We start from the raw sequence: 26,827 nt of genomic DNA, 5'->3' as shown, positions 1-26,827 counted from the left end.
GCAGTGTTGTTCTCCTCCGGCACAAAGGCAGTGGTGTTATCTTTAGCCCCACAGACACCGTTCCCTCCACATTCTGCACAAGGTTAGGGCAGGATTTACATGCCGCTATGGTGGTTTATTCCCAGCACAATGCAGTTCAACGCATGTCCCCTCCAATACCACACACACCGACATGCTCGCCCTCATGTCCATCAATTTATATCTAAATGTACATGTGATATTTTTATCACAATATCTATTAAGTCACAGCAGCACAGGTTACGACAAACGTCAGGTATATGAGGCGCAGTATTCCTGTTAAGGATGCTGAGTGACTACAAAGTGCAAAGAGGTCATTCACAAGGTCACTGGTCTGCGGAAGAAGAAGAAGAACTTGACTTCAGTGTTGTGACAAATAACACCATTACTTAAAAGGCCACAATAGACTTACAAGTCTAGTCAACTAACACTATTGTTGTGCTCCTGAATCTACAGAGTGTAACGCGATTCATTTTTTCTCCCCATCACCCTGGTGGGAGAGAGATCATTGGATGCAGTGCACTGTGGCCATGCCTGAATTCAATTATCTAGTCACAGCAGAGCCTATATAATCCTGTTGTGGCTGAGGAATTGCCTGCTGTAGAAACCATCAACATCCCTGTTAGTACTGGCTGGGGACTTAATGTTTTTTTTCCCCCGAATAAGCCTCAACTGTGACTTTTGATGCCTTTTCAGTTCACGTTAAATGTTTTACAAGTTACAGTTGGTGTTATCAATTAAGTTGACTGGCAGACAATCACTTGATCACTTTTTTTTTGTTGTTTTTTGTTTTTGTTAAGAATTTGCTGGTGCAAGCTTCTCAGATATACTTATTTGCTTCTTTGCTTTATATCATTTTGAATTTGATATTTTTGGTGTTAGGACTGTTGGTTGGACAGGGTACGTTTTTGGTGAACTTATCATTATGAAGTGAATGTTGATTGCACAATATAATGGCTATAGACTGGGCCCCTGTAAGGCTCCACTAAGGAATTTGCTCTGCCACCAGCTACAATCTCCTGGCAAAATGAAGGCTTGATTTAAGAAATAAAAGAAGTGTGCCCATACTAAAAGAGGAAGTGTGTAGCACTTTTGTTTCCCCTGGTTGCAATTTCTAGTTATCCCCAGTTACAAAACATTGTTTATGTAAGTTCTGTACAGTTACTATAACCAGTAGTGAAAATATTGGTGGAAACTATGGTAGTTGCAAGACTCTGAGGAAAATGGAAAGTGATACGGTTGTCTTGGCAACAGTGGCGCCAACAAAATACTACTTGGAAATGCTGAAAATTGACAAATTGTCCGCTTTGGATAAGATGCATTGGCATTATTTATTAAGAAAATGAGAGATATTGTGCCAAATTAAATCAAATAATCATAATTGCACTTCTTTAACTTAAATTTACTTCACAAATTTTAGACATGTCTAAAAAACAAATGTTTGTTTAACAAGAAATTAATTTATAGATGCGTGTCAAATTTACAATCCAGAATCCATAACAGAATCCAAACACACATCAAATTGCTACAGGAACTTTGGTTTTCTATTCCCCAAAAAGGGGCATGGCCTTGACGTTTTGCATAGTACCCAAATGTGCTGGTCCGATCTTTTGGCAATGGGCATATGTAGCTGTGTTGGCAGTGGGAGTGTCTAACAAGTGAGTAAAGTTCACAAACATTAGCAGATTGCTCAAGTGCAAATGCCTTAAAAGTGCATGTTTAATAATGCATGGCTACATCACATTTTAAACTACTTAAAGTTATGAAAATGTTGAAAAATATTATGGAAAAGTTAGGTTAAAGTTTAGAATATTCATTGGCAAAAATGTGTGGGAACCTTGATTATTAGCTGCAGCCTTGATGAAAGTTAGTGGTGTATCTGCACTGCTGAAAAAACCCTAACTTCCTGGGTGTCTTCACTGCCTTGTGGTTAAGTTGCATACCATAAAACCGCAATGTCCTTGTTCTTTTCCTGCCCCAGTCTCTCTCTCTCTCCACGTTTCCTGTCTGTATCTACTTTCTCCAATGCAAAAATGCAGAGAAATAAACGCTAACTTCACATTTGAGTAGATTCATAACTCATGCACTGCCAGAATCACATGCCAATGATCTCATCACTTTTTGCTCCAAAAAAGGCAGCTGCTGCGTATCTATGCTTGTATTTTAAACATTGTTTACAGTGTGGCGGTTGGTTGCAGTAAATGCACGGGTCTCGTACTGTAACTGCTTTTGTTTGGATGATATTTCCACTGTGGTTTTTTGAGCTGCAGTTGAAAGAGCTGCTTTCAGTTGATGTCGGTTTTCAGAGGATGCCTCGGGTGTTTTGATTTTGGGGTATGCGAGGACACCAACTAACCAAAGCGCTGGTGTTTTACTTCCTTTCTGCCTGCCTAGACACGCATCAGTCTATCTTTCATTGGGTGATATTCAAAGCAGACATTTTGGCTGGCCAGAGCAGGATGAGCACAGGTGTAATTGCAAATGTTAAAACCAACTCAGTTCTGCTAAGTTGAGCTGGCCCCAGGCTCCTGTAATGTTGTGCATGCTGCCTTACATGGGACCCTTGGAACTGAGCCATCATTGCCAAAATATGTTTCAACTCACCTGTGCTTTTCCTGCAGTGACAAGTCAAAATGTCTGCTGTGAAAACGGCCTGTTGTCAGATGTGACGCTGTAGGTCTTGCTCTTTTTTTTTGTAGTCACTGCTGCCATCATGTGGTAAAAGTATAAGTTTTATATTTGGTACATAGGTGTGTGTTTAATGGACTTGAAAGCTTGTAAAATGCAGGTTATTTATTGTCTTTATCTCAGATGATAAGACAAATAAAATCACACTATATACACAGTAAAATCACAGCATATAGTTGTGTTATTTGCTTGCGTTATCTCTTTACACTGTTTAATCTTTGATTGTAGGCCTTTAAAATATTTAAGTTGTCAGCAATTGGTTGATATTTAGTTTGAACTTTTCCCTTTTTTCCTTCTCAGTTGGGAATATCTTTGCTCAGTATTGACTTGGAGTAAAAGGGGTTTGTACTTTTCTTGTCCAGCAGGGGGCAACAGTAGCCTGCTGTTTGTACCCCAAGGAGTCTCCATAGGAAACAACATGTCAACATAATGAAAACCCGCCTCTTTCTGCAGGAGATTATAATGTGGGCAAATAGACATTTTATTTCAGGATAACTAGGCATTACAGGTTATTTAGAGAACACAGCCTGGCATAATATACCATTCACCCAAACCCTCTTGGGCTTGTTAACCATATCATATTAGAGCTAATGATTATTAGTGTGTCAAATGAGTGAGTCATTGTTACAGTGAGTGTATTGTCACCTCCGAGAGAGAAACAGATCAGCTGGCTCCCGAATATTAGTGGCGTTCAAACATTTGTTTTATGACTCCCTCTGTCCGATGATAATTAATTGTTTACTTTCTCATCTCTGGATGATGGCGTGACTCTTTTCAGAGGTTGTTTGCTCACAGCAATTAAGTTCATCAGTGCTCATCCTCCCTCCCTTCCTCCTCCTCCCTCTCTTCCCGTCTCCCTCCTTTTCTCTCTTTCTCTGTGCTAAATGCAGATTAGCAGCGTCACAATCGCATCCAGAATGAGAGTAAACTCCTCATTATGCCGTGTGACCCTCTGCTGCATGAATAATTCAGGGCTGCAGCGTTAGTGGCTGGCTGTTATTAGCATTCCGGATGGCGAAGGGGGGGAGAAGGGGAGAAAGATGGGAGTGAGAGAGAGGGTGGGAGGCTCATATCACTGACAGGGCTGACTCAGGGGGATCAGCGCTGGATTGAGACACACATCACACACACATCATCACACGACACAGGAGATCAGTGGAGGTGCCTCTCCACTCACACACCCCGCTGTCTGTGTACATCTTACACACCCCTGCTGCTGCCGTGCAGCTCAATCTGCTTACTGGGAGGAAAACAACAAAGGCCCCTCTCACTGAGTACATGCTAAACACTCTGGCTCCTGGGTGTGTGTGTGTGTGTGTGTGTGTGTGTGTGTGTGTGTGTGTGTGATAGATTCTGCTCTGTAAACACACTTGACTCTACCCCAGCTTTGTTTTTATTTTTTTAATATATAACGAAGCGGATTGTGAGTGCTAGAAACCCCCGGTGGAGCTATCCTAGTGTGTCAGGAGGAGAAACACTCCTCCGTGTGTGTGTGTTTGTGCTCACATGCAAGCATGCGTGCAGAAGCTGCATGTGCTTGCCATGGTGCCACTTCACTGGATGCACTCATGCTTGACTGAGTGTGTAGACACATTACAACCCCCCCACCCCCACCCCTTTTTACTTCCCAGCTCCCTTGTCTGTTGCTGAGGCTGAGTGCTGTACTACAGTACTTAAATTCACCTCCGCCGGCCTGCTGGGGGGGTCACAACATCCGGCTCCCCCTGCCGCCGAGGGCAAAGGTCGCGGGCCTGCATCCATCAGCCGACCTCTGAGCCAAAGAGAGTGAGCAGAGATTAATGGCACTCAACTGGTAATTGAGACATCAGAAACATGTTCAGCCGCCAGCCGCGCCGCTCTTGATGTTTTATTGATATGCATGAATCTGACGATTTGGGGCGCTTGCATAAATCCGACATGCTCACCAGAGCCATGCTCAACTGTAAGAAATGTGGATCTAGACCTTTTGAATTATAAAACAAAGAAACTTTTCAAATGATCACAATAAAGAACATCTTGTCCTGCTCTTTTTTTGCTCCACAAAATAGGTTAACACGCTGTGATGCATGGTGATTGCGCTGCATTTAAAGCACACATGCTGCATCATGAGAGATGGCTGATGCAATCATAATTAAGGCTTGTCCTCTGGAGCTGCAAATGCCTCCCTCTTGTTGATGGCAGCTGCCAGCAGGTGGTGCCAGAAGGAAACATCACAAGTCAAAGGGAGTGTAACAAACATAATCCACATCTCTGTGCATGTGGGCGACCCCCCCCCCCCTCCTTCAACTCCCCCCTTTTTTAAAGAGCGTTTTATAATTAAAATGTGGGCGTCTCAGCCAGTACATACGGCATGTTCAGTTCAGAAAAGCATGCTCAGGGCTATTTTTAGTCATCTTTGATCCCCAGCAGCCACACAGGAAAAGCCAATGATGGCAGCAGCCCGTACACACGGAGGCTAGTTAGTGTACTATCTGGTGCTGATCATTTCTCTACACCTAGCCTGTGCGGGGGTAGAGATGGGAGGCCTGACTGATGAACAGCAACACTCCCCGTGTGTTTAAAGTTCACACTGGGCCATATGGTCTCCGCAGTAGGGGGTGTTGGTGAAATTATTCACACGGAGCGCTCTGAATCACCAAGATCCTGGTATCAACCTCCAAGATAAGGGGAATGTCTCAAAGGCTTTGTGCTCCGGCTTCAAATCTCAATCCTCAAGAGAACACCAGAAGCCCCATCCTTGCTTACACGCTCTGTCTTCCCACTCTCTCCCTCAATGTGTCCCTCTCTCTCTCTCTCTCTCTTTCATGTCCACACACTCGCACTCCCTCTCCCACATCCACACAGTACAGTGTGACAAACAACGCCACCCTCTGCAGCGCGAAGCCAAAAACCTGTGACATTTTAGAGGAAATAATATGAACTCATCCTCCATGACCAGATTTTGCCCCCGCCGCCTAATCCTTGAGTGCAGCCTAATTAAGTACAAACAGCAGTCGTCGGTTAATGCCAACAAATGGGCTGTTTCTGCCGCCGCTGCTGCTGCTGGATCGACCGATTATTTAAAGGATGCATATTTGTTGTTTCTGCATTCTGATGCAATTACTCACCCATTACGACCATGTAATTGTGCAGCCATTAATTGTGCCTCCAGTCCATAATGCAAAAAGGCTCATTGCTGCTTTTTTTTTTTGCACCCAGGGACTCGAGGTTTTCTCAGCCAAACAGGGATTCACCCAAATGGATTGAGATACCTGAACGATGGCGATATCAAAACGCTTTTGTGCAAATCAACATTCATCCCTTACCGTAGTGTATTAGAAGATGTCAGAGGACGGGAACAAGGCCTCGCTCGCTGTTTGAATCATGACTCATTTGTGTTCAGTACTTTTATGCGCCTCATTCTTCACCATCTATTCCCGTCCTGCCCTAATGTTCCACTGATAAGAATGTCCTATTCATTCTGTGTTCTTCACCAGTTGCTACAGAGAGCGAGAGAGAGACGGACTCTACAGGCATTGAATGAAAAGCACATCCATTTCTGAGGGGGAGCGCGAGCACGGTAGAAGATAATTATTGATTTGAAATAAGAAAAGATAAGGCTCAACCTTGAGCAGCCCGGCGATAGCGCGCAGAACAGAATAATTAATGGGCCTGTCTTGTGTCGGGACAAGCTTTCACACTGAGACGAGCGTATTGATTTTAAACAGATAAACTGCGTAACCCTTTGTGAAGGGTTTGACAAACAATTTAATTGGGGGGAAAAACAACAATATTCCTCACCCTTTCCATCTCCCTTTCATCACGTCCCCGAGCTGTTTTTCCTCCGCCTGACCTATGGAAACAATTACTGTGCATCAGGCCTTGTACTGCCTGCAGACTACCAAGGAAGGCATGGTGTTGGATGCACACGCTGATTGGGGAATCTAATCAATGGTGGAACCTGTCTCCACTCCAGATGCCTGTGTTGAAACTGGGATTACCAAAGCCTTTTAGCTGCACGGCCCCCCTCTCTGCTTCTGTCAGAGACGGAGAAAGATGGATCTGCCTGTTTAAATGTACCTGCCTGCTATGGCTGAAGCAGAGATAATTTACTGTTCCTGTACAGCCCTCCTCCTTCCTAATCCCCGAGGAGAGCAGCAAAGGAGCCCCAGTCCTCTCACTTCTTCCCTTGCCCTCCCCTGATTAGTGATAGGGGCTGTTTGATCATGTTTCCCTGCCTGTCCATGTGATTTGTAAGCTGTTTAAACGTGAACGAGGCAATTAAATAAGGACGAACGCAGGAGAGTGGGTGCCGCGGTGATCATTAGCGATGAATTACCCCGGTGTGCACTCAAACACTCGGGAGGACTTTCAGGCGGACCACTCCCGAGGATCCAGATCCAATCTAGCCATTGATTAACAGAGACTTGTTCTTCCTGTGAAATCACTCGACGGGGATTTTAGGGCACTCATCCGGTCTTATCGAGATAGGCTAACATCAAAGGCGAATGAAGAGGGATTGGGTAAATGGGCTCGCCTTGCCCTCCATGTAAGAGACTTAGAGGAGCAAATCTTGAATTATTGCCTCATGTAAATAATCTACTTGGCTCGTTTTTTTTTGTTTTTTTTTTGGTGGGGGGACTCATGAGTCACTCGGGGCAGAGAGCACTCATAGTTCTTTGGAAGCTCTCATATTTCCCTTGATGAGAAACAACGGTGGGGGCTTCATTCCCAGGAATGTAAACAACACGATGTTCCTGACTTGTGTGATCTGCCCCAACAATCTGAATGTGTTAAGCCGGGGAGATGTAGAGGTATTAGTTTTCGAAGAGGACTCTTGTATCCTCTGAATACAAATATTGCATTCAGTAGCCTAATTCCCCTAATTTGATTTAAGCTGAATAAATAAGTGCTTCTATTAGTCTCAAATTGGAAGGTATGAAATTGAAAAATAGCACGGCGCCTTTAGTTAAGAGTGGTATTTAAGCAGAGTGTCAGGGGGAGTCTCTTGTAAAGCATGTGTTATATAACACAGGCTGTCTGTACATTAGTGGAATGCATGGCATAGTTGGAATTGCTCCTCCACTGAACAACACTAGCAGGTTTTAAAAGCAGAGGTTACTGGCTGAGGACATTTTGTTCAAAACAATTTCTTTTTCTCTGCTCCCTCCCATCGCCAAGTGAGCTCAGACTGCAGTAGATGGAAAGGGATTTTCTCTTCCTAAATGGCCAAGGGGGCCGTTTACGGTGTCACTACTATGGGATCACATGATGTTTCAGGGTGTAAAGGTCTCGAGGCAGCTGCTCCTTTTCGGATGGGATTTTCGAGGCGTCCAAGAGCAGGGCCCCATGCTGTCTGCACTGAAAGGTGGAGCAAATACTTCTAGGAAGAAAAAAAAAGCTGAAATCCTCAGAAGCTGTGTGTCTATTTGAAATGGGTTCTGGAGTCCCTCGGCTGCCTTCATGTTATAAACACCCACAGTGCTCAAATTCTTCCTTTGTCAAGGAGTCATAACAGGTGTCTCAGGAAGGATTTTTTTTTCCCGGTTAGCATATTTTCCACTTGCATGGAAAGTTTTTTTTTTCTTTATTGGGAACATTCTGCCCTGGGTAGACCCTTTGCCTTGAGACATGATATGCAGACTTTCTTTGAAGCGGTAAAGGTTACTTTCACACTTGCTCAAAATTCGGCCATGCCTAGTTAAACCAGGTTGTGCTGAAGTATTGAACACCTCTGGCTGACATATGTTGGTAAGCCATGACGCGCTTTGCATACATATTACTCCTGTCTGCAGTGTGAACATACACTGAACGAAAATTTAAATGCTGCAATTTTGTTTTTGCTCACATTTTTTTACACGTTTAAGTTAAAGATCTAAGATGGGGTTTTTTATGCACCCGGTAGGGATATTTATTTCAGATTTTGGTCACAAACTTTGTTAGTGAGTACTTGTCCTTTTCCAAGATTAATTTGGTAGTATGTCCAATCAACGTCTTAACGTTTGTACAGAAATTCTTCTGTAGTGTAAACTAGTCTTTGCATCAGCTGTAATGAAGGCTGGTCTCAGACGATCTTGTAGGTGAAGACTCTGGAGGTGGACTCCTGAGCTGGTGTGGATTCATGTGGTCTGCGGTTGAGAGGCTGGTTGGATGTACTGCCAAATTAAAGGAAACAACACCGGAGATGGCTTATGGACTTAAAATGAACATTAAGTTCACGGATAACAGCTCTGGTGGACACTCCTGCAGTCAACACATTTAAAGTGCACATTTTAAAGTGGGATTTTATTGTGACAATCCTAACCTGTGTAGTAATGACACTGTTTAATCAGCATTTTTGATATATCACACCTGTCAGGTGGTTGGATTATCTATCATGCTCACTAACACAGATTTTGACTTGGGTTGTCATACTATTAATTTTTAAAATTGTGATTAAGCGCAGAATTTCAATTGTTAATGATGATTAATCACAATTTTTAATTGCTTTTTCTTCAATTCCTTTATTTTGTAGTGCAAAACAGATATGAAGTCTATATTAACAAGGTAAAAGAAATTGAATGACAGCAGAAAGACTGCATGGGACAGGCACAAAGTGGGCATGTCTGTAAACAGGAGACTCATGGGTACCTACAGAACCCATTTTCATTCAGATATCTTGAGGTCAGAGGTCAGGGGATCCCCTCCAGAGAAGCTAGCATGACATGGATTTCTTAGGTTGTCTAGTTTCACGTAATACCAGAATCACCACTCTAGCTTCAAAACTCAGATCAGTACGACGTCTTAAAGACGGGAATATCAATGGGCGATTAATGTAATAAAAAAACTAAAATGTCATGTAGAGCCTTAATCACATTGCAATTTATGCGTTAATGCTGACAGCCCTAATTTTAACAAATTTGTCAGTTGAGTGCATGAAAAAAAGTCTTAGATCTTTAATTTGGTGAAAAACGGGAGCAGAAACAAAAGTTGTGTTTAAAATTTTGTTCAGTGTACAATACACACAACATACTTCTTGATTCAATTCCCAAATTTAACTTTGCACCCCCAAAATGTGCAACCATTGACCTCCACTAAACATGTTGTCTTAATCCTAAAAAGGAGAAGCATTGGCACGCTGTAGCAGAGCCTAACGTAACCAGCACCCTCCTGGGATCACACTCAAACAACCCCCTCTTATGCATTTAATTTAAGGTGGAACTACACATAGCACCAGTGGGAATGGTATGGTGCACCTTGAACTATTTACCTTGTCACTGGATTTTTTCCCCCTGATGTAAATACTCTTACAAATAGACAGTCTTCAATTTACAGTTGTTGTTGTATGTGGCATATCATCTTGACTGCAGTTAGGTCAATTTCCTTAGCAGAGTGGACACATTTATATAGCCAGCCCCCTGGGAAGCTGTTTGTGTGAACAATGTGGAGAATACACATTATTCATGTTCTCCGCTCCCCAGATAAAGACTCTATCTCGCAGCGTAGACCAGCTTTGCATCACGTTACGCCTCAGCATTGAAGCTATTGATGTTTGAAATGGCAGTATGATGGGGAAAATACAAAAATGATAGAACAGCCTTCAGTATTTTGCTGGAAACCCAAGGGTGTTCCTGTGGTTTATGTTTGAAAACTCAGCGATTGTTTACTCCCCACTCCCCAATGTCATGTCTGTTTTCTTGACTCATTGTGTTTAGTCTGTTGCAGTCATCTCTAAACTCCACTGTACGGTTCATACATCAAACATTTAATCAGATGTGGTCTTCGCGCTAAACAAGCAATCCAGCTATGAGGTGCCTGCACACAAGAAAACTGTAAGACTTGTTTGTCTAATTGCTCTGAAAGCGTCACCTATGAAATACAAAATGGCTGCCTGTCTGGAAAGATAAATAGTGAAAGATGAATAGTTTCTTTTATTTTCATGCATCCCTTTGAGGATGCAGTTCAAGTTCCTTCAGGAACAACTTTCACTGCTCATCTTGCTTTAATACTGTATGGCTAACTACTACCATGTGTGGACAATATTCCTCTTTCGCTTTTATCAAGTTGGCATTTAGACCCTAACTGCCTCTTTTCAACTCCAGCGACATTTGTGGTCAAGTATCCCATTTAATAAACTCCAGCATTTGCTTGCAGCTTTTTTTTTTCTCTCTATCTTTTTAGGCAGTTTATACAAACAGTTTGCACCTGGAATGTCAAAGTTGAAGAGGGCCAAAAAAATGTATGCCACTTTGAAGTTTATTAGATTGCAGAGTTGACATGCTGCTGTCTTCTTTACAGCTGGTACAAAGAGGGGGAAAAAAAAAACAAATAAACGCCTTGATGACTAAACCCGATGATTCTTCCACAGTTGCCAGAGGATACATGTAAAGATTGTAGAGTAGCTCAATGACAAACAAGTTGGTAAGCAAACGAAGACGTCTAAACAAGTTCCCCAATGCATAAATGGTTGAATATTTAGCTAAAAATCATAGTTATAAGTTTGAAATAATTCCCTAATACTAATGGATAAATGGGTGCTCTGTTACCTGTGTCTGCTATAGTGACCAACAATATTTGGACAAACTAATTACGATAAACAACATAAATTTATATGACTTGGCATCCCAAGGCTGTAGAAGGCTACATACCCCAATGCACTATACCTCCACTCACATACCTTTGTATGCGACCTCATTTTGGGACTGAGTGCATACACTTTGCTTGAGTTTAAAAGTTACAAATTCCTACAAGCTCATTAACATTTTGCATTAGCTTGGTGCAAGATTAGCTCTTTTACAAGCCAGCAAACTGCAGGAGCACAGTCAGGCCTGCAAAGTAAGGTGGCATTCCTCTTTTTGGTCCAGTTGGCCTATTTAACCAAATAAAATTTAAAAAAAATAAATAAAATTTAAAAAAAGCAGGCACTGAAATGTAGCGTTCACCTCACACGATGGCACTCCAGGTTCACATGATGTGACTTACCTTTACAATTTGCTAAATGTAATGGGTAATAGGCTAGTTTGGATTAGCAAAAAGTAATGGATAAGCAGTCAAAATAGTTAGATAAATGTAATAAATAAACTGTTAAAAGGAGCTTAAAGTAATGAATAAGCGGTTAGAATACTTAGCTTAAAGAAATGGATACACTGTTAAAATTAGCAAAGAAGTAATGGATATCTATTAAAATTAGCTAAAAGTAATGGATAAATGGTTGAAATAAATAGCAAAACTGGCAGATAAAAGTAGAAATCCTAAACTGAAATTCCTTGATAAATAGGCCTAGTTGGAATAGCTAAATATATCTAAATCTTGGCATGCTAGCGTGCATTTAGAAAGTATAGTATAGTTTAGCATGTTGGCATGTAGGCGTGCTAACTTTTAGATGTCGACATACTAAGTTGTGTTAAATGTGTGTTCAGCATGTTAGCAGGTTGTGATACGGATATGATTTTTCCAGCGGGTTATGTTTACCTTATTACAACTGAGGCTCACTGAAATTTGCTAATTCTGTCCCTTGTTAGTGGAAAATATGACGTGTTGATTTAGTGAGAAAAAGGCTGATCCTCAGAGTCATTACGATCCGCTCTCTGGAGACCACAAATGTCTGTGTTCATTCTCTATGTGCACAGCTGCTCTTCAACTGTACCTGTGTAACCTCTCCTAATGGATTTTGTATTGACTAATTTCTGGTGCTTATGAAATGAAATTTCTCCTCACTCCTCCTACACATGTTGTAATGTGACAAACCTGTAGTCTGTTCATGTTACAGCTGGTTGTATCTGGTGTTTACACCAAGCCTTTATCAGCAGGTCTGGTCAAATTCACTCTGTGGTTAATCTTGAATGATGTCTTGAATGATGTAACAATTTTCGTATTTTTTTTGTTTCAGGTTTGAAGAAATCGTCAAGAGGAACAAAGTTGAATACCACGCCGGCGGTTCGACCCAGAACTCTGTGAAAATTGCTCAGGTTAGTTTTCTCTGGCCCTCTGCAGTGTGCCTGAGTGTGTTTTGAATATACAGTGATGTGCTTGTAACCTAAGGTCTGTCATTCTGGGAATACAGAGCATAGCTGCACAGCATGCTGACATATTACAGTTCTAGGTGTTGTGAATTCATCAGACCTGCCACGGAAAGAGAAAGGCGGGGAGGATTCATAATATTTGCAGTGTTATCTAGTTGGCCTAATTTCCTGAGACATATCAAACATCAATTAGAGAGAATTACAAGTAGATGCAATTAACGTGTCACAACAAATTATATCAAACAAATGCTGATCCTCTCTCTGGCTGTTAGACAGATTTCAGCATCTAAAAGAAATTGGTGATTGTCCAAATCTAAAATGGCAATCTGGATTTGAGAAGATTATTCACTGAATCCTATTTTTTTTTTTTTTTTTTTAAGTGACTGCAGTAAGTCTTTGAGTTTGACATGCAGTGATTAGCTGCTGATAAGGCTTTGGTCTGCTCACAATAAACAAAGAAAAAGCACCCAGCTGAAAAATAATTCTCTTCCAAGGAGAAATGAGTGCAGAAGCTAATTGAGAGGCTGATGTTTGTGAAAGCGCCGTCTCTTTCTTGTGTGTGGAGTGCTTTTTTTTTGTTTTGTTTGTACGTGTCAGTATAGTGTGTATTTGTACACATTGGCTTGTGTGAGTGTGTGTCTTAATGTGTGGTTTTGTGTGTATTTAGCACAAGATAGATACAGAAAAAAAAGCAGGCAGGCCCTCAGGCTGCCACCATCTCCATGCATCCTTTAAAAAGAGACGCAGAGCTGTGCACCTTCATACAAACACTCTTTAATTATCAAGATCAGAAGCGTTTACATAAATCTCTGTCACTCACAGGCATTAGCTGCCAACTTGTTTTATTCTTTAGGCAACAACTCCCCCGATTTTCTTTCGATCTTGTGTGCTGGATGCAGTTGGATTTAAAAAAAAACTCACTTTTCCACTTGCAACCTTAAAAAATTGTAATTCAACTGAGATTATTTCCTCGTTTCTTGTCATTATACTAGCTAAAGCCATAGATTCAGTTCTGTGTGCTGCAGTTAAGACATAGACCTTGACAAAGGATTTTCCATGTTTTATTTAAGAAGACACTGAAGGAAGTGCCCCAAGGTGCGTATCAAGTCCTTTGTGAAATCAGATGGAGAAGGAGATTTTTATTGCAGGCCCTCGCTGGAGAAAGAGCCGTCATGGCCTCTGTGCCCCCATGAGAAGCGTTCAGTCAACTAAATTGGTCTTATAATGGCATGGCAGACCCCAGTCAAATGTTATTCTACTCTGTTTATTTGGATATTTACCCCCTTCAGAGAGAAGATGTCGAGCTGATTCCGAAATGCTCATGATAACAAGAGTGTTTTCGTCCCACACCCAGAAGTCTCAGAAACAGTTTCTGTCAATATATACCTTGAAGCGCTGACTTTTCCACATTCCACTTTCAGGTGATGGTGTTCTTTTATGAAAAATGTATAATGCATAACCGGCTCCCAGATTATCACATTGTAGCACTTGCAATATGTGAAACTTCAAACCCCGCTGTATTGTGGAAGCTGAACCTTCAAACACGAATGATATGCACTGCAGCACTGAATCCACATCAAAGGGCCTGGTGACTAAATGAGATGCTCGATCCAGGGCAGGTTTGCTCAGGAGCACCACCGCCGCTGGAGGAGAGAGAGGACTGTTCAGAGGCTTTGCACAGGAATCGCTGCACACGCTGGGAAAACCCAGGGTGTGGGAGGATCAATGCCTTTGCCAGTAGAACTCGTACTTTCCTCCAAAACCTAACCGCTTCATCGGAGGCTGTAATAGGTTAAATACTGCTGCTTCATCTGAGTTAAGATTTCTGTGCTATCAAGGAAAACCTAAACCGCGGCTTTAAGGAGATGCAGAATCGATGGTAATTGGATTTAGTCAAATGAGAATTGACCAAGCTGCAGCTTAGATGGATAAGTATTGTTTCCCTTTAACCACCGTCTCTGCCCCGCGCTTTGATCGAAATCAGTTGCAGTGTTTGTAAGTCGTCGATTGGTTGCGCTATTTTTAGCACTGGGACTTTTTTTTTTCATGCAGTATGCCCCTAATTATTAAAATTCAAAGCAGACATCATGACAAAGTCCCAAGGTATCGACACATTTGTACTTCCTTATCTGCGCCCCAGTGCTCCTAAATAAGCCTTAGATTTTGTTTGGATTGAGTCAGTGAAGTTGCAAGCTTGTATGCAGAGCTTGTCTGGCTCTGATTCTTAAGAAAAAAGTGCAACGATAGAAGTGGGTTGGAGCTTGCTGCCTTTGCCCAGGCTCTAACAAACACCATGCCCTGAAGGGGCATCCGACATAAAGGGCTCACCTACTAGATGTTGCTGGGCTGTAAGGTAACAAAAACCAGCCCGGCTTTGCTCGCTCACATACAGCCTCACACATCAAAGGGTCTCTCCTCAGATAGGGCACGGCGGGAAACAATATTTTTTTTTTACAGTCATTTACAAAGTTGAAGGGGGGGAGGAAAAAAAAGTGGCCTTTTCTGAGCATGTGATCCAGAATTTGGTACCGCCGCTGAGCACTCATGGTGTTTATCACAGGTGACAGAGTCGGTGGTGCGAGTCGGTTGACTGGAGGGCTGTATCAAGAAGCACAGTCAATTCATTTAGACAGAACATCAAAGTCCTCCAACAGCTCCTTAGGGCCAAGAGATTGAAGTCTGACCAGAGACAGGCTCATAGGGAGTTATTGCTGCTGCCAGGGAAGTAGATCCCACTCCGAGTACCTCGTGCAAACCGTGCATTCTCATTATGGTCGTCACAAATCAACAGCATTGACACATTTTATCTCTTTGTACTGTAAGCAGACTTCATAGCCATTCACCAAAGGGACAAATCGCTGTCTAAAAAGTTCTGATCAAGCATGTTAGCGTTTTCTTTATTTAGGTTATGCGCTTTGTTTGCACATCTGTATCATCAATTCACCGTGATGTCTTAATTATTGTTTGGAAAGTGAAGACTTTTGAAAAATCTGCCGTCTCTGTTTTGGTTCTGATGCCTGTTTAACATTTCCTCAGACTTGGTCAATCGTGGAAGGGGTGAATGGGGCCCAGGCTTAGATGTTGGCTCTGAGCTCTTAATTGGAAACGCATGTGCACCACACTGTTGGAAGTTGTATTTAAAAAACAGAACAATCCCACAGCACTACTTGACTTTAAAAAAAAAAAAAAAAACGCTCCTCACCAGCTCATATTTTGTAGGGGAATACTTAAACTGGGTTTGATGTCTCATTGAAGGCATTGACTTATTTCTCGGGGTGAAAATATTCCATGACCTAATGTTTGGCTTTTACAGCTCGTTTTGTTAAATAAATAAAGAACAGCAACTTGCCTCCATTCGAATGGGCTAAATGAAGAAATGCCTACGTCTGGTTCCACTTAGAGAAAAGAGGACAGTTAAGGAGAAAGAGTGGAGCTTTTGTGTTCAAACTATGTAGCTGAACTTTCATGAGGATGTGCTTATATGCTTAAAGAGGACATTTCACAATTTTACTGTTGCTTTCTGTTTTTACTGACGTTCTCCTCACACTTTGTCATTAGTGTTAATACAAATGTTCTTTGTGTGTCAAGAGACTTTTTAGAGCTTTTGAGATGGTTCGTTCTTAAGCATCGGGGATAAGAGTGTTGGCTTTTTGGTTTTTGATCAAATGGAGTGAGCTTGTCGTGGCGTAGATGTCGGCGCAGCTGTGCCGAAATAAGCACACTAATGACCGATTAAAACCCTGAACCCTGGTGGGCCTTTGAGTTTCACGCCACAGAAATCAACCCTCTCAACTATGTGCCTGTTGTTAAAGCAAAAGCCTCTTGTTTGTTTTAAGACAGGTTAATTGCAGAACCACTGTTAGCGGCCGCTCTGAGCCGTTTTATTGCGCCGGGGTCTTGCCGTTTCCTTCCCATTACGAAGCAGTGAAAGGTCACACTCTGTTAAGCTTCTTGTGAGAGATGCATGAAACCAAATGGATTTTTTTCTCCCTTCCCTTTGTCATTCCCATCTCAACTCATTCTAGACATTCCAGGTGTGCAAGTGTGCGCTTGAGGGGGGTTGCCATTGTTTTTTCCTCGGCACAAGCAGCGGAAGCAGAGAACGCCTCATTCGCTTTGATGAGCGATGTGTTCATGCGTGGGCTTCAATGTCACCCGCCATGAGGCAGCTGTGAAGTCGCAGCTCACGTCTGTGGTGCCATTTACTCAATGATGAAGTGGGGAGATCTCTGTTGGTTCCACATCCACCTCCCCTTTACACACACGTGTACGTGCACACGCCGTCTGAGCGCGTGTTCCTCCCTCCTCGACTGTATTGTGACTGTCTGTCACAGCTAATACCAGCATGCATTAAATCTCAAGCTCTGTGATCACAGTGATAAAGGTTGACTGGGCGATTATGCAAGGCTTTGTCATCAGAGGGATTTGTTAACTGCTGATGGCCTCGCCGCGTGGCGCCTCCTTTCTTCTGTTTCCTCGATTTTGACTTTCACACGAAAAATAATTTGTTTGATTCAATTTTCCTCTCAGATGCGCGAGATTTGTGTTGCCCCAGCGAGAAATGGCACAGATTGCCGTATAGGTGACATATTATCGTCCCTGTTGAAGTTAATTTGCCGTCAAATTTGCGACTTAATTTAAGCTGCCAAAGGGAAGACGTGGGGAGTAGATTGTAACTCATAAGTATGCATTGGAAAGAGTGTTGATTAACATTGAGGGCTCGAGAGACAGACTCACTCAATGTGTATCATCTGGCCTCAGAGGCTGGCAGTGGAATTGAATGTGATATCTTGCATAACGTGTCCTTGCTTTAAGTCCTTGGTTCCAGGCTCAGGAAGAAAGGCAGCACCATTGGCTTGCCTGCTTTTTCGCTTGGCTGTTGTACAGTTGCCCGGGCTCGAGGCGAGCTCTGAGTGAAATCTAAAAGGACTTGTGAAACAGACAGTAGTCTACATATCTGGCAGCAGTCTCATGTCAAATTACCGAATGATATTCTGCACAGGACACTTGGTACGCCTGCCACGTCGCTGTATTCTGCAGTTAAAAGCAGGCACTTGTGTATTTTGGTGGAAAAAAAAATGTGCTCACATGACTGTGGAATGGTCTGAGAGCCTTTCAGACTGTAAACAATGGTTCATTAAACGAACTATTGGTTGGAATCGTCTGTTGACACAGGTCAAGTAACAGATGAATGAAAGGATGATTGTGCATTTTACACAACTGTTCTACATTTTCATATGATTATTGAACGATGCCCCTCTCTCATATTTCCCCGCAGAATGTCTGTGGCAGTAGCATTTATTTGGCACATTCTCAGCATGCTCCCACTCTTGCGGTTGAAGTGTTGCATAGCAACTGAGGAAAAACAGCTTTAAATATTTTGGTTAAAAAGGTTTTAAGAAAATAAAGAACAGCCTGCAATTACTGTTCATTTCTCCCGAGTTCATAAGTTTAAGGAGCTGTTGTATTGTGCCAACTAATAAATGAAATACCAAATTAGGCTTTGTGTTTGCTTGGAAAAACGGAGAAACGGTATGTTGGAGAATATTGCGTCCCCTCGTGCCAATTCAGTTCTTCATCTATAGCAATTTTGTTTATCGAATAAATGCTGGCAGCTGTCTGCACCTTCACTAATTCACAACTGTTTTGAAACAAAGCTCACGGTAGTTTTCAGAGTGCAGCTTGGCTCACTTTTCAAGCCAAGCGAGTGTATCTGTGACAGGATGGAAAATGTGTAGGTGAGTGCAAATTTGAAGTGATGTGCCTCAGGAAAACGGATGGGGATGGATCGACGGGGATGGGGGCGCATGTGGAGAGAGAGAAGGCTGGATGACGCACAGCAGGTGACAGACAGACACTAATAGTAATGGCTCTTATCAGTGCTTCGCTCGCTCCCTCTTTTCACATGGGCTCTGACATCCTCCTCCTACTCCACCCCCTCCATCTAGCAGGGGGTGCTGGGAGCTCGCTGGGTTGTGCAGCCCGCTCAGACGGAAAGAGCCTGCCAAACACCGGTCCCCTCACATATAAATTGCATCATTAACATCGCCTAGATTATTCCAAGCTCTCCCACCGGGTTTATGGCAGCACCGGCTCAACTTAACTATTTGACTCACTGAAGACATTCAGGTTTCCTGAGTGAGCTGTGCTCAGATCTGTGGTGAAATGCGCCAGCTCTATTCTCTCTTAAGGTTTTAAACAAATCCCGAGGAAATCTGTCTGCCTTTTTTTCACTCACAGAGGCTTATTATATAGTCTAATGTGCTTTATTTTCTTATCCAGAGTTGTCAGAAGTTGAGGTGTGTGTTGTCATGCAGAGTAAGACTGGTTACTATTATGGCTGGGTGATATGGAAAGAATCAGTGCTGAGTGACATGCCTGAAATCAATTTCAAAATATTAATAACAATATTGTTCTACTATCTAAACATATATCACACTATAACAAATTAAACCAATGTTTATTGTATCACATAGCTGCAACCTTTGAGAGCCAGTTGTGTTAGTTTTACTGTGTCAAAAGTGCACAATGTGCTCATTTAATTGATGTGTTTTCACTGAAAGTCTCTAAATATTAACACTGAAGCCAAGGCATAGTTTATAGTTTCGTATTATAATATAAATAAGAATGCTTTTCTGACATGGATCTATTTCACAATATTGCAAAGTCACACATAAAAAGACAAAAACAAATGAATCTTCACTACAATAAACTATGTTTCACTGTTTTGAATTACACCCAACAAAATGAATCAAATGTGTAAAACAAAGAGTTCAGTAACTAATGTTGTTAGTTTTTAGTTAGATTTTTCTGTCAATAGAAATCAACTGTATTTTGTAAAACAATAACAAGATATGATGCCATCGTGGTATGATTAAGTGCTGAAACAATTATTGGAGTCATAGATTCATCATCAAAAAGAAAATTAAAGTAATGTATCAAACAAAATGTCAAACAACATTCAGTTAGAGCTTCTTAAATGATTTTTGATATAATTGTAAACAGAATGCTTTTGGACTAAAGAAATGAATCGATGAGTGCAATAGAAAAAAAAAACATATCAAAGGTGCAGTATGAAGGATTTAGTGGCATCTAGTGGTGAAGTTGCAGAACACAATCAACTGATTTCCCTCCTCGAACACCTCCCTTTCCAAGCGTAACGCCTGCTTCCCAGCTACACCATGACCACCAGAGCTGATTGTGGCCACTCTGAATAATGCTTGTGATTTGTGATTTTACCGCCATTAGACCCCCTTAGATCAAGGATACTCAAATTTGCTTTGCTTGAGGGCCACTTTTGCAAAATGACAGGAGACCAGGGGCCAGTCACAGTAGCCCCATCCATACGTGTTTCTAGGATTTTCTGATGTTCCTAGGATTTTAGCATGTTTCAGGATTCTAGCACATTCTCAGGATTTTTAGGAGTTTTCTAGGATTTTAGGAGGTTTCTTGGATTTTAGCATGTTTCAGGATTTTAGGAGGTTTCTAGGATTTTAGCATGTTTCAGGATTTTAGAAGGTTTCTAGGATTTTAGCATGTTTCAAGGATTTTGAGACATTCCTAGGATTTTAGGACCTTTTTTTCAAACTCTAGGACATTTCTTGGATTTTGGGACATTTCTAGGAATTTAGGACATTAGAGGCTTAGCTAGGACCTCTGTCAGGGAGTGCAGGGGATCCTCCACTGGCACTTTTTCTTTTGATAAAGAAGCTCTATTTTGATGCTGTTTTATGCACTCTGGCAACTTACGTATACTAAAAGTACAAAACTATTCCCAGTGTAAACAACTTATTTTAATTGTGAATCCGAAAATGGTTGGGATTTGGCCCGCAGGCTGTAACTTGAGTATTGCTGCCTTAGACCCCTCACACTGGACCTTTAATTGATAATAAAATGTGTTCAAATATAATTCCAGTCAAGGTCAATAAATGATAATACTGAATTACTGTCCAACTGTAGTTGCCATAAACTTTAACACCAAAAACTTTAACATCAACAGCTACTTGACCCTAGACTGCTAATTGTCCTTTATTTAAATCATATAAGACAATCCATGATCTGTTGCACCTCAGAAGGAGGCTCTTAAGCCCAATTGACATCCGCAGTGGAGCTGGATGGAGCTTCCTGCTCAGATCAGTAGGCAATTAACTCTGTAATTACTATCCGAGGTCAGGGTTAAGCTCCGAGTTAAAGGTTGGAGCAGCAAACATTTTATATGATCCTCTTACTCTATTATCCTTTCTCACTGCTACAAGGTTTTACCTCATGGGGAGAATACATTACATAAAGCCCCTTGGCAATTACTCCTCAATGAATATCCTCATGGTGTACAGTCCATATGATTAATCTGGAATCCCCTCTGCCCCTGTCCAACCGCAGGCCGGGCTCTGCTTACCATGCAAGTTTCATTTTCACCTGAACAAATGGCTCCTTTAGACAAAAAGTGCCAACCTTTTACTTTTACTGGCTGCTTGGGAGAAGAAAAAAAAAAACAAGAGAAAAAGAGAGGGAGAGCACAACCTCCTGCAGTAAAAACAGATATTCCAACAAGGCGAAAAAGGGAGGGGTGGGGTCAGAGCGGTTGGTGGTGGTGGTGGGGAGTTTTGGGGAGGGGGAGGCGGGACGCTTAATAGTGTTGAATAAAGGAACATTTATTTTTGTGCTTCGGCCTGTAACAGCCTCAGGAAATAGCTCAGTCTCTTGATCGGGAGCAAATCCTATTAACTTACAGTGCTCTCACTCAGGGTAATGGGCTCCACCTTGAGACTTGGGAGAGCACTTTTCCCTCTGACACATTGATACCGGTGTCTGGAGGGCTTGGCGTTGGGTAGTCTAACACTCGGTGCAGAGACTAATCAAGTCAAACAATCTGCCGGGCTGGAGCAACACGGAGCGAGGATGTTGATATCCAGCGAGCTCATTCAACAGGCCCCTTCACACGTTCCTAACCCAATACCAAAGGATCAGTGCACGGGATCAGTTCAAGATCAGGTTATTCGAGCCCCTGAGAATTGTAAAGCGATCCCTGAGCAGCTTTTGCTTTCTCAGGAGTGATCGGAGCTGTCGGCTCTGTTATAGACTGCAAGGGCCAGGGCCAAAGGGAACTCCTGGGGTCTCCATTTATTTCGGTCCAGCAAGGGAAGGAGCTGTGTGTCTGTGAGAGAGTGTTTGCACTCTGTGTTTGTGGGAAAAAGTGAGAAACTCAATTTACAGTATGTGGGTAACCACCATCCCAAAAGCCAATTGGTAGAGAAACTCCAATATCTTTTAGTGAAAACACAGGGCACCGATAGTTTATTATTTTCTGTCAGGAATCTGATGTTTCAAAAAACGGCTGCAGTTAGTTTAAAGCTGCCACATACTGTTATTAGCCGACTGCAAGAACCTCCAGAGAGATGGGAGCTCTCTATCAAAGCATAACTACTCCAATTAACACTGCACCGGACTGAAAATCGGCTTTGTGGGTGGCAACAGATTTCTTGGTTAAAAAGCAGCAAATTGCTGGTTTCCCATCACATCCCACATGTTTTTTTGTGGGGTATTGGGACCCTTTGAAACCCTCTAACGCCTCATTTAAACGTGTCCCAAACATGACCACATTTGATGCTATGTGACTCCACTGATGGATCACCTCAGTCTGGACCCGCTCATAAATCCATGTTCAATGGCATGTTCTTCTCCTTTCACCATTACCCCTTGTGCCTGCTGTCATCCGGCTGTCTTATGTCTGCAGAGTTACAGTGTGCACCTGTCAGATACAATTTATGGCAAGCAATTTGTTGTGTACCATGGGAGATGCAGTTTCTTGAGAACTTTTTTCCTTGTTTATGTTGCATATTAGACATTTCTTATTCAGCATTTCTGGCCAAGAGTGAAAAGTGTTTTGAGATTTGTTTGCGCACAGTTAGGTCGAAGGATTACAAGCCCATATTTGAGTTTTAGATCATATAATAAGTGTATTTTGACTCAGCTTTAAAGGGGCACTTTGCTTTTTTTCAGCAAGCTTTTTATCAAAACAGTGTGGGTAGTATGTATAAATGAACTACGCTGGATGACACAAATTATCCAAAACGTGTCATTCTGCAAAGTTTCATTGGCTTCCCCCGGTTGTTGCTCAAACTGCAGGCTGTACTTTTGCATTTTTGTACTGCTCGGCCACCCACACTCCCAAGGTGGACACAAAAGCCACTTTTACATAGAGATCACGCTATAGGGCCACAACAAAGTGTGCTCTTTATGTGGCCCTCGAATTTTTTCACAGACCCAAACGTCATCATCATCACATATTTTAGCTTACCATTTGCATTATGTCACCCACCAGTGGGAGCGTATATCGGTCTGCCGTGGCGCAGTGCATATTGGTAGTTGTAGGTTTTGTACCTTCTGAGCAGAAGCAAATGCCACCATCCTCTTTATCTGTTTTCTCTGGTCATGTTGCACCAATTTCATAAGTATTTGAATCTCTCTAGTGCATAGACAGCCTAGTTTTATTTGTGGACGCCCTTTATTTCGGTGAAACACTACTTAAACACAAGATTGTTAATTCTCAGTGTCTGAAGCGTTTACGTTTTGGAGGTACATGGTTTTCTCCGGACAGCAACATTAGTTGACTTGCGACGAGCTGTCACCAGCTTTGTTTGATACAATAAAAGCAAATGAATGCACAGCAATTAGATGTTTGTTCTGTCTCATTGTTGCACGACTGCGCCGCTGCTGCTCTCAGCTAGGATTATCGCCCCTAAGAGGGGGAAGCATTACAAAATGACAGCCTCTCATGTCGAACAAGTCAAGCTGATTCAGTGAATATTGAAGAGGTTCCCACCACATGTTCTCCTGCATGTTAAGGGAGCAGCGTTAACCTTGTTTTGATTTGCATCTCCTTTGCAATTAAGATAATATGTCGTAATTAGAATTTTAATGTACCGCTGTGAGATTTTTGATAATTATACAGAATTCTCCGCGGTGATTTTCTCTTGCCTGCTTGTCTTCACAGATGAATTCATGGCTGATTAGATCACTGCTCTAATCAGATTTAGAGCTACATTGTAAGATATCTTCCAGCATGTCTCTGTCAAGCTGAGTTACTCAGTGTAACTGTGAAACAGTTAATGTGACAACACATATGTTCGATGAGGACTTCACAAATTGTACTTGCACAAGCAGCAGGTTTCTCAGTAGCAGAAAGCTGAGGTGGAACTTTAGTCTGCCGGTCCCATATAATTAAGTATAAAGGCTGGTTGGTTGAATGCAGAGTTGAAGTGATGTCTTGTGCTGTGTCTGAAATCACTCCCTGTTCTTTGCATAACAAACACTCAGCAGTTTGCACTTATTGTGAGCAGTCAATTCGGGACGTTAGTGACAGGTGCAGTGTAGCATCACATCCAGCCTTTGCACTCTTTGATTTTTGACTAAAACTTGTGTAAACATGACACTACACACTGCATAAGATTTATTTTTTATACACTCACATAAATTGACAGTAGGTAACTGTTGTAGCAAATAAGAAGTGATTTGGGATGCACATTTGATCTTTGAATGGGCACCTATTTTGATGCTTCATACCTGTTTTAGCTAACATGATGAGTCACGTGGTTTGTTACTCAGAACCATCTGAGAAGCTGGAAACATTTTGGAAAAAGGAAGGCAGTTTTAAAATAATATTTTCAGGTGATACTTACAGGCTGGAACTTAGCCTGTGAGTATAGACAGCATGCTAACATGCTGAAATTACCATGCTCACATAAGTGTGTGCAGAACTAATGCTGTACATGCTAATACTAACATTCCAGTTGTTTATCAAGTAAAGATACCAAACATTAACAAGGAGTAGTTTGCTTTTCATATTATAAATAGAATAGTCCAAATATTCACCTTTAAACCATTTAATGGGACTATGTTTCGGTTGTCCTGTTACAGTTTAAAAGGGAAAACTCACCATCTTTTTTGTGGATGTACAATCAGTGTTGATGATAAACATACTCAGTTGAAGCAATAGCAATACATTTCTCAGTGCGTGCTATATTGACCAAAACAAATAAGCTCTCCTGTTGCGGTGTTCACACGGACAGCATTGCTGCGACACTGCTTCAGAGCTGCCTGCTGCTATGAGCACCGTATTTCCAAAATTATAAGCGAATATTCCACCTATTTATGACCTCCTGCAAATTTTTTACAATAAAAAATCTTATGTTATCAACTGATGGGGTTCTGCCGACAGACAGGTTGTCAGAGGGCTTTTATTTTGAAATGGAAACAGAAGAGTTGAGTAAAACAAACAAAGTTGAAACTGTAGTACAAGTTGGTATAGAGTCAATATGATTATCAAAATACCATTTTCACTGTCTATTTCTGCTGAAAACGGTGCAGATCATGCAAAAAGAAAAACAACAGCAAGACGCTGTTTCTATAGATGTGCCGCAGCTGAGAAGCAGCTGAGATGCGCCTGACCAGGACAGTTCACACAGATGGTGTGGCTGCTCTAACCTGCTCTAACGTGGGTGCCAGAAAAAAAAAACACAACAGGTTCCACGATACTGAAGCGCTGCTCACGCAGGCAGTGCTTTCAGGGGGTGACTCTCCACCCTCCAACTACGTCACTTTCACATCAAATAGCTGCACTGGATGCAGGAATAATAACATATTTTGCTGCTGCAAACCAGCTTGCTCAGTCAATAAAGCACGCACTGAGGGATTTATTGCTTTAATGGACTACATTTACCATCAGCACTGATTGGACGTCCAGAGAACAGGTGGCAAATTTTCCTTTCAAGTACCTGCCAACCAATCATACTGTAAATTTGTGTTACTGATGCCAGGAAAGAATACAAGTATAAGCTTGTTTACTAAATTAATCAAGTTAGATGGCACTGACACTGTTAATAGGACAAGCGTGACCTCACAAAACAGAACGTTGGTGAAAAGTGGCGATAACTGTTTAGTTTGTATTTCATCAGTGAATGAATTTCTGATTTAATTAGCTGTGTTTTAGTAGGTTAAACAGGCATTTTAAATTTATGTGACTGCTCACGTAATCCATACACCCCACAATGCAACACTTGTAGGATAATTCCACATAATGCATATTTCATCAGTATGCCTAACCTCGATACATTAACTATGGCTGTTTGTTGTGTGTCTGCCTGTGTTTTCTCAGTGCTGTTTCCCTGGCTGCTTGTTTTTATTCAGCACAAGGCAGCAGCCAATATTCCCCTCGGCCTTTTCACTACAACTGTACAAACCAGTCAATATTGGCAGGAGAATATTTTCCTGCCCCAAGTTGCCACAGTATCAATACTTGAGGACGATAACAGGGGGCCAGGGTAAATGAACAGAGATCTGCAAAGAAAAACTAAACCTGAGACCTCTTTGTGGTGCGAAATTGGCCACCACAAAGGAATTAATGACGGATCCTTCCAGCATAATTGTCTAATTATGCCGGGCAGATGGGGCACTGCTTTAACTAGGACACATTGTGCTACCTCTCCAGACTCTCCACAACAAAAGGCAAACCAGTGTGACAGCCTCTTCAGCAGTGAGTGGGAGGGAGAGTGAAAGAAAGAAAATGGAGAGAGAGAAAGAGTAGAGGAGAGGAGGGGGGGAAAAAAACTGGGTCTGTCACCAAGCCATTCCTCCACTCGATATGTTACCACAGAAACAAATGTATGGTGTAAACACTGCGTGGATCACAGCTCCTGGGAGGTGAATCACTGCAGTGTAATGAGGTTGGTTTACATGCTGCTTCTCAGCTTCCCGCCCCGGCTAACTCAATACTTAAACCCTCTAATTAAACAGAATCGGCCACTCGATAATTGATCACATCGGTTGCCTCGGCATACGCCGTCACTGTAAGGCTTCATGCCACTGTTTATTAGAGCTGTCTGCCTGCTTTGTCTCCTGGGAAGGAAGAGAGAAGGGAAGTGCGAGAGGGGAGGGGGAGGTAGGGATGAAACAAAGGTAAACATGTAAAGAAATTAAATCTCCGTTCTTGAAAGCTGCTGTTAAAGTAGCAGTGGGACGAGCAGTACAATATCACATATCAGTTTTTGTCTCAAGGGTCTCTCAGGCACTTCAGCTGTACATGCTGTGTGGTGATAATACTGCCAGTCTATAGAGCATTACTTCCCACATCAAAAAGTTATTAA

General features: G+C 42.1%; 1 protein-coding gene across 3 annotated transcripts in view; it reads left to right on the top strand.

The window, feature by feature from the left end:
- The window catches only part of LOC121958367 (adenosine kinase-like), a 132,045-nt gene that overhangs the window by 10,409 nt on the left and 94,809 nt on the right, over nt 1-26,827 (top strand). For all 3 annotated transcript variants that reach the window (XM_042507256.2, XM_042507255.2, XM_042507257.2), the window contains one exon: nt 12,554-12,632. In XM_042507256.2, the coding sequence (XP_042363190.1) occupies nt 12,554-12,632 (79 nt within the window). The remainder of the gene's footprint in view (nt 1-12,553; nt 12,633-26,827) is intronic.

This window comes from Plectropomus leopardus, chromosome 19 (genome assembly GCF_026936395.1).
Source record: "Plectropomus leopardus strain MGB_pleo_1.0 chromosome 19, ASM2693639v1, whole genome shotgun sequence".
NCBI lineage: Eukaryota > Metazoa > Chordata > Actinopteri > Perciformes > Serranidae > Plectropomus > Plectropomus leopardus.
This window is presented reverse-complemented; position numbering and strand designations above follow the sequence as displayed.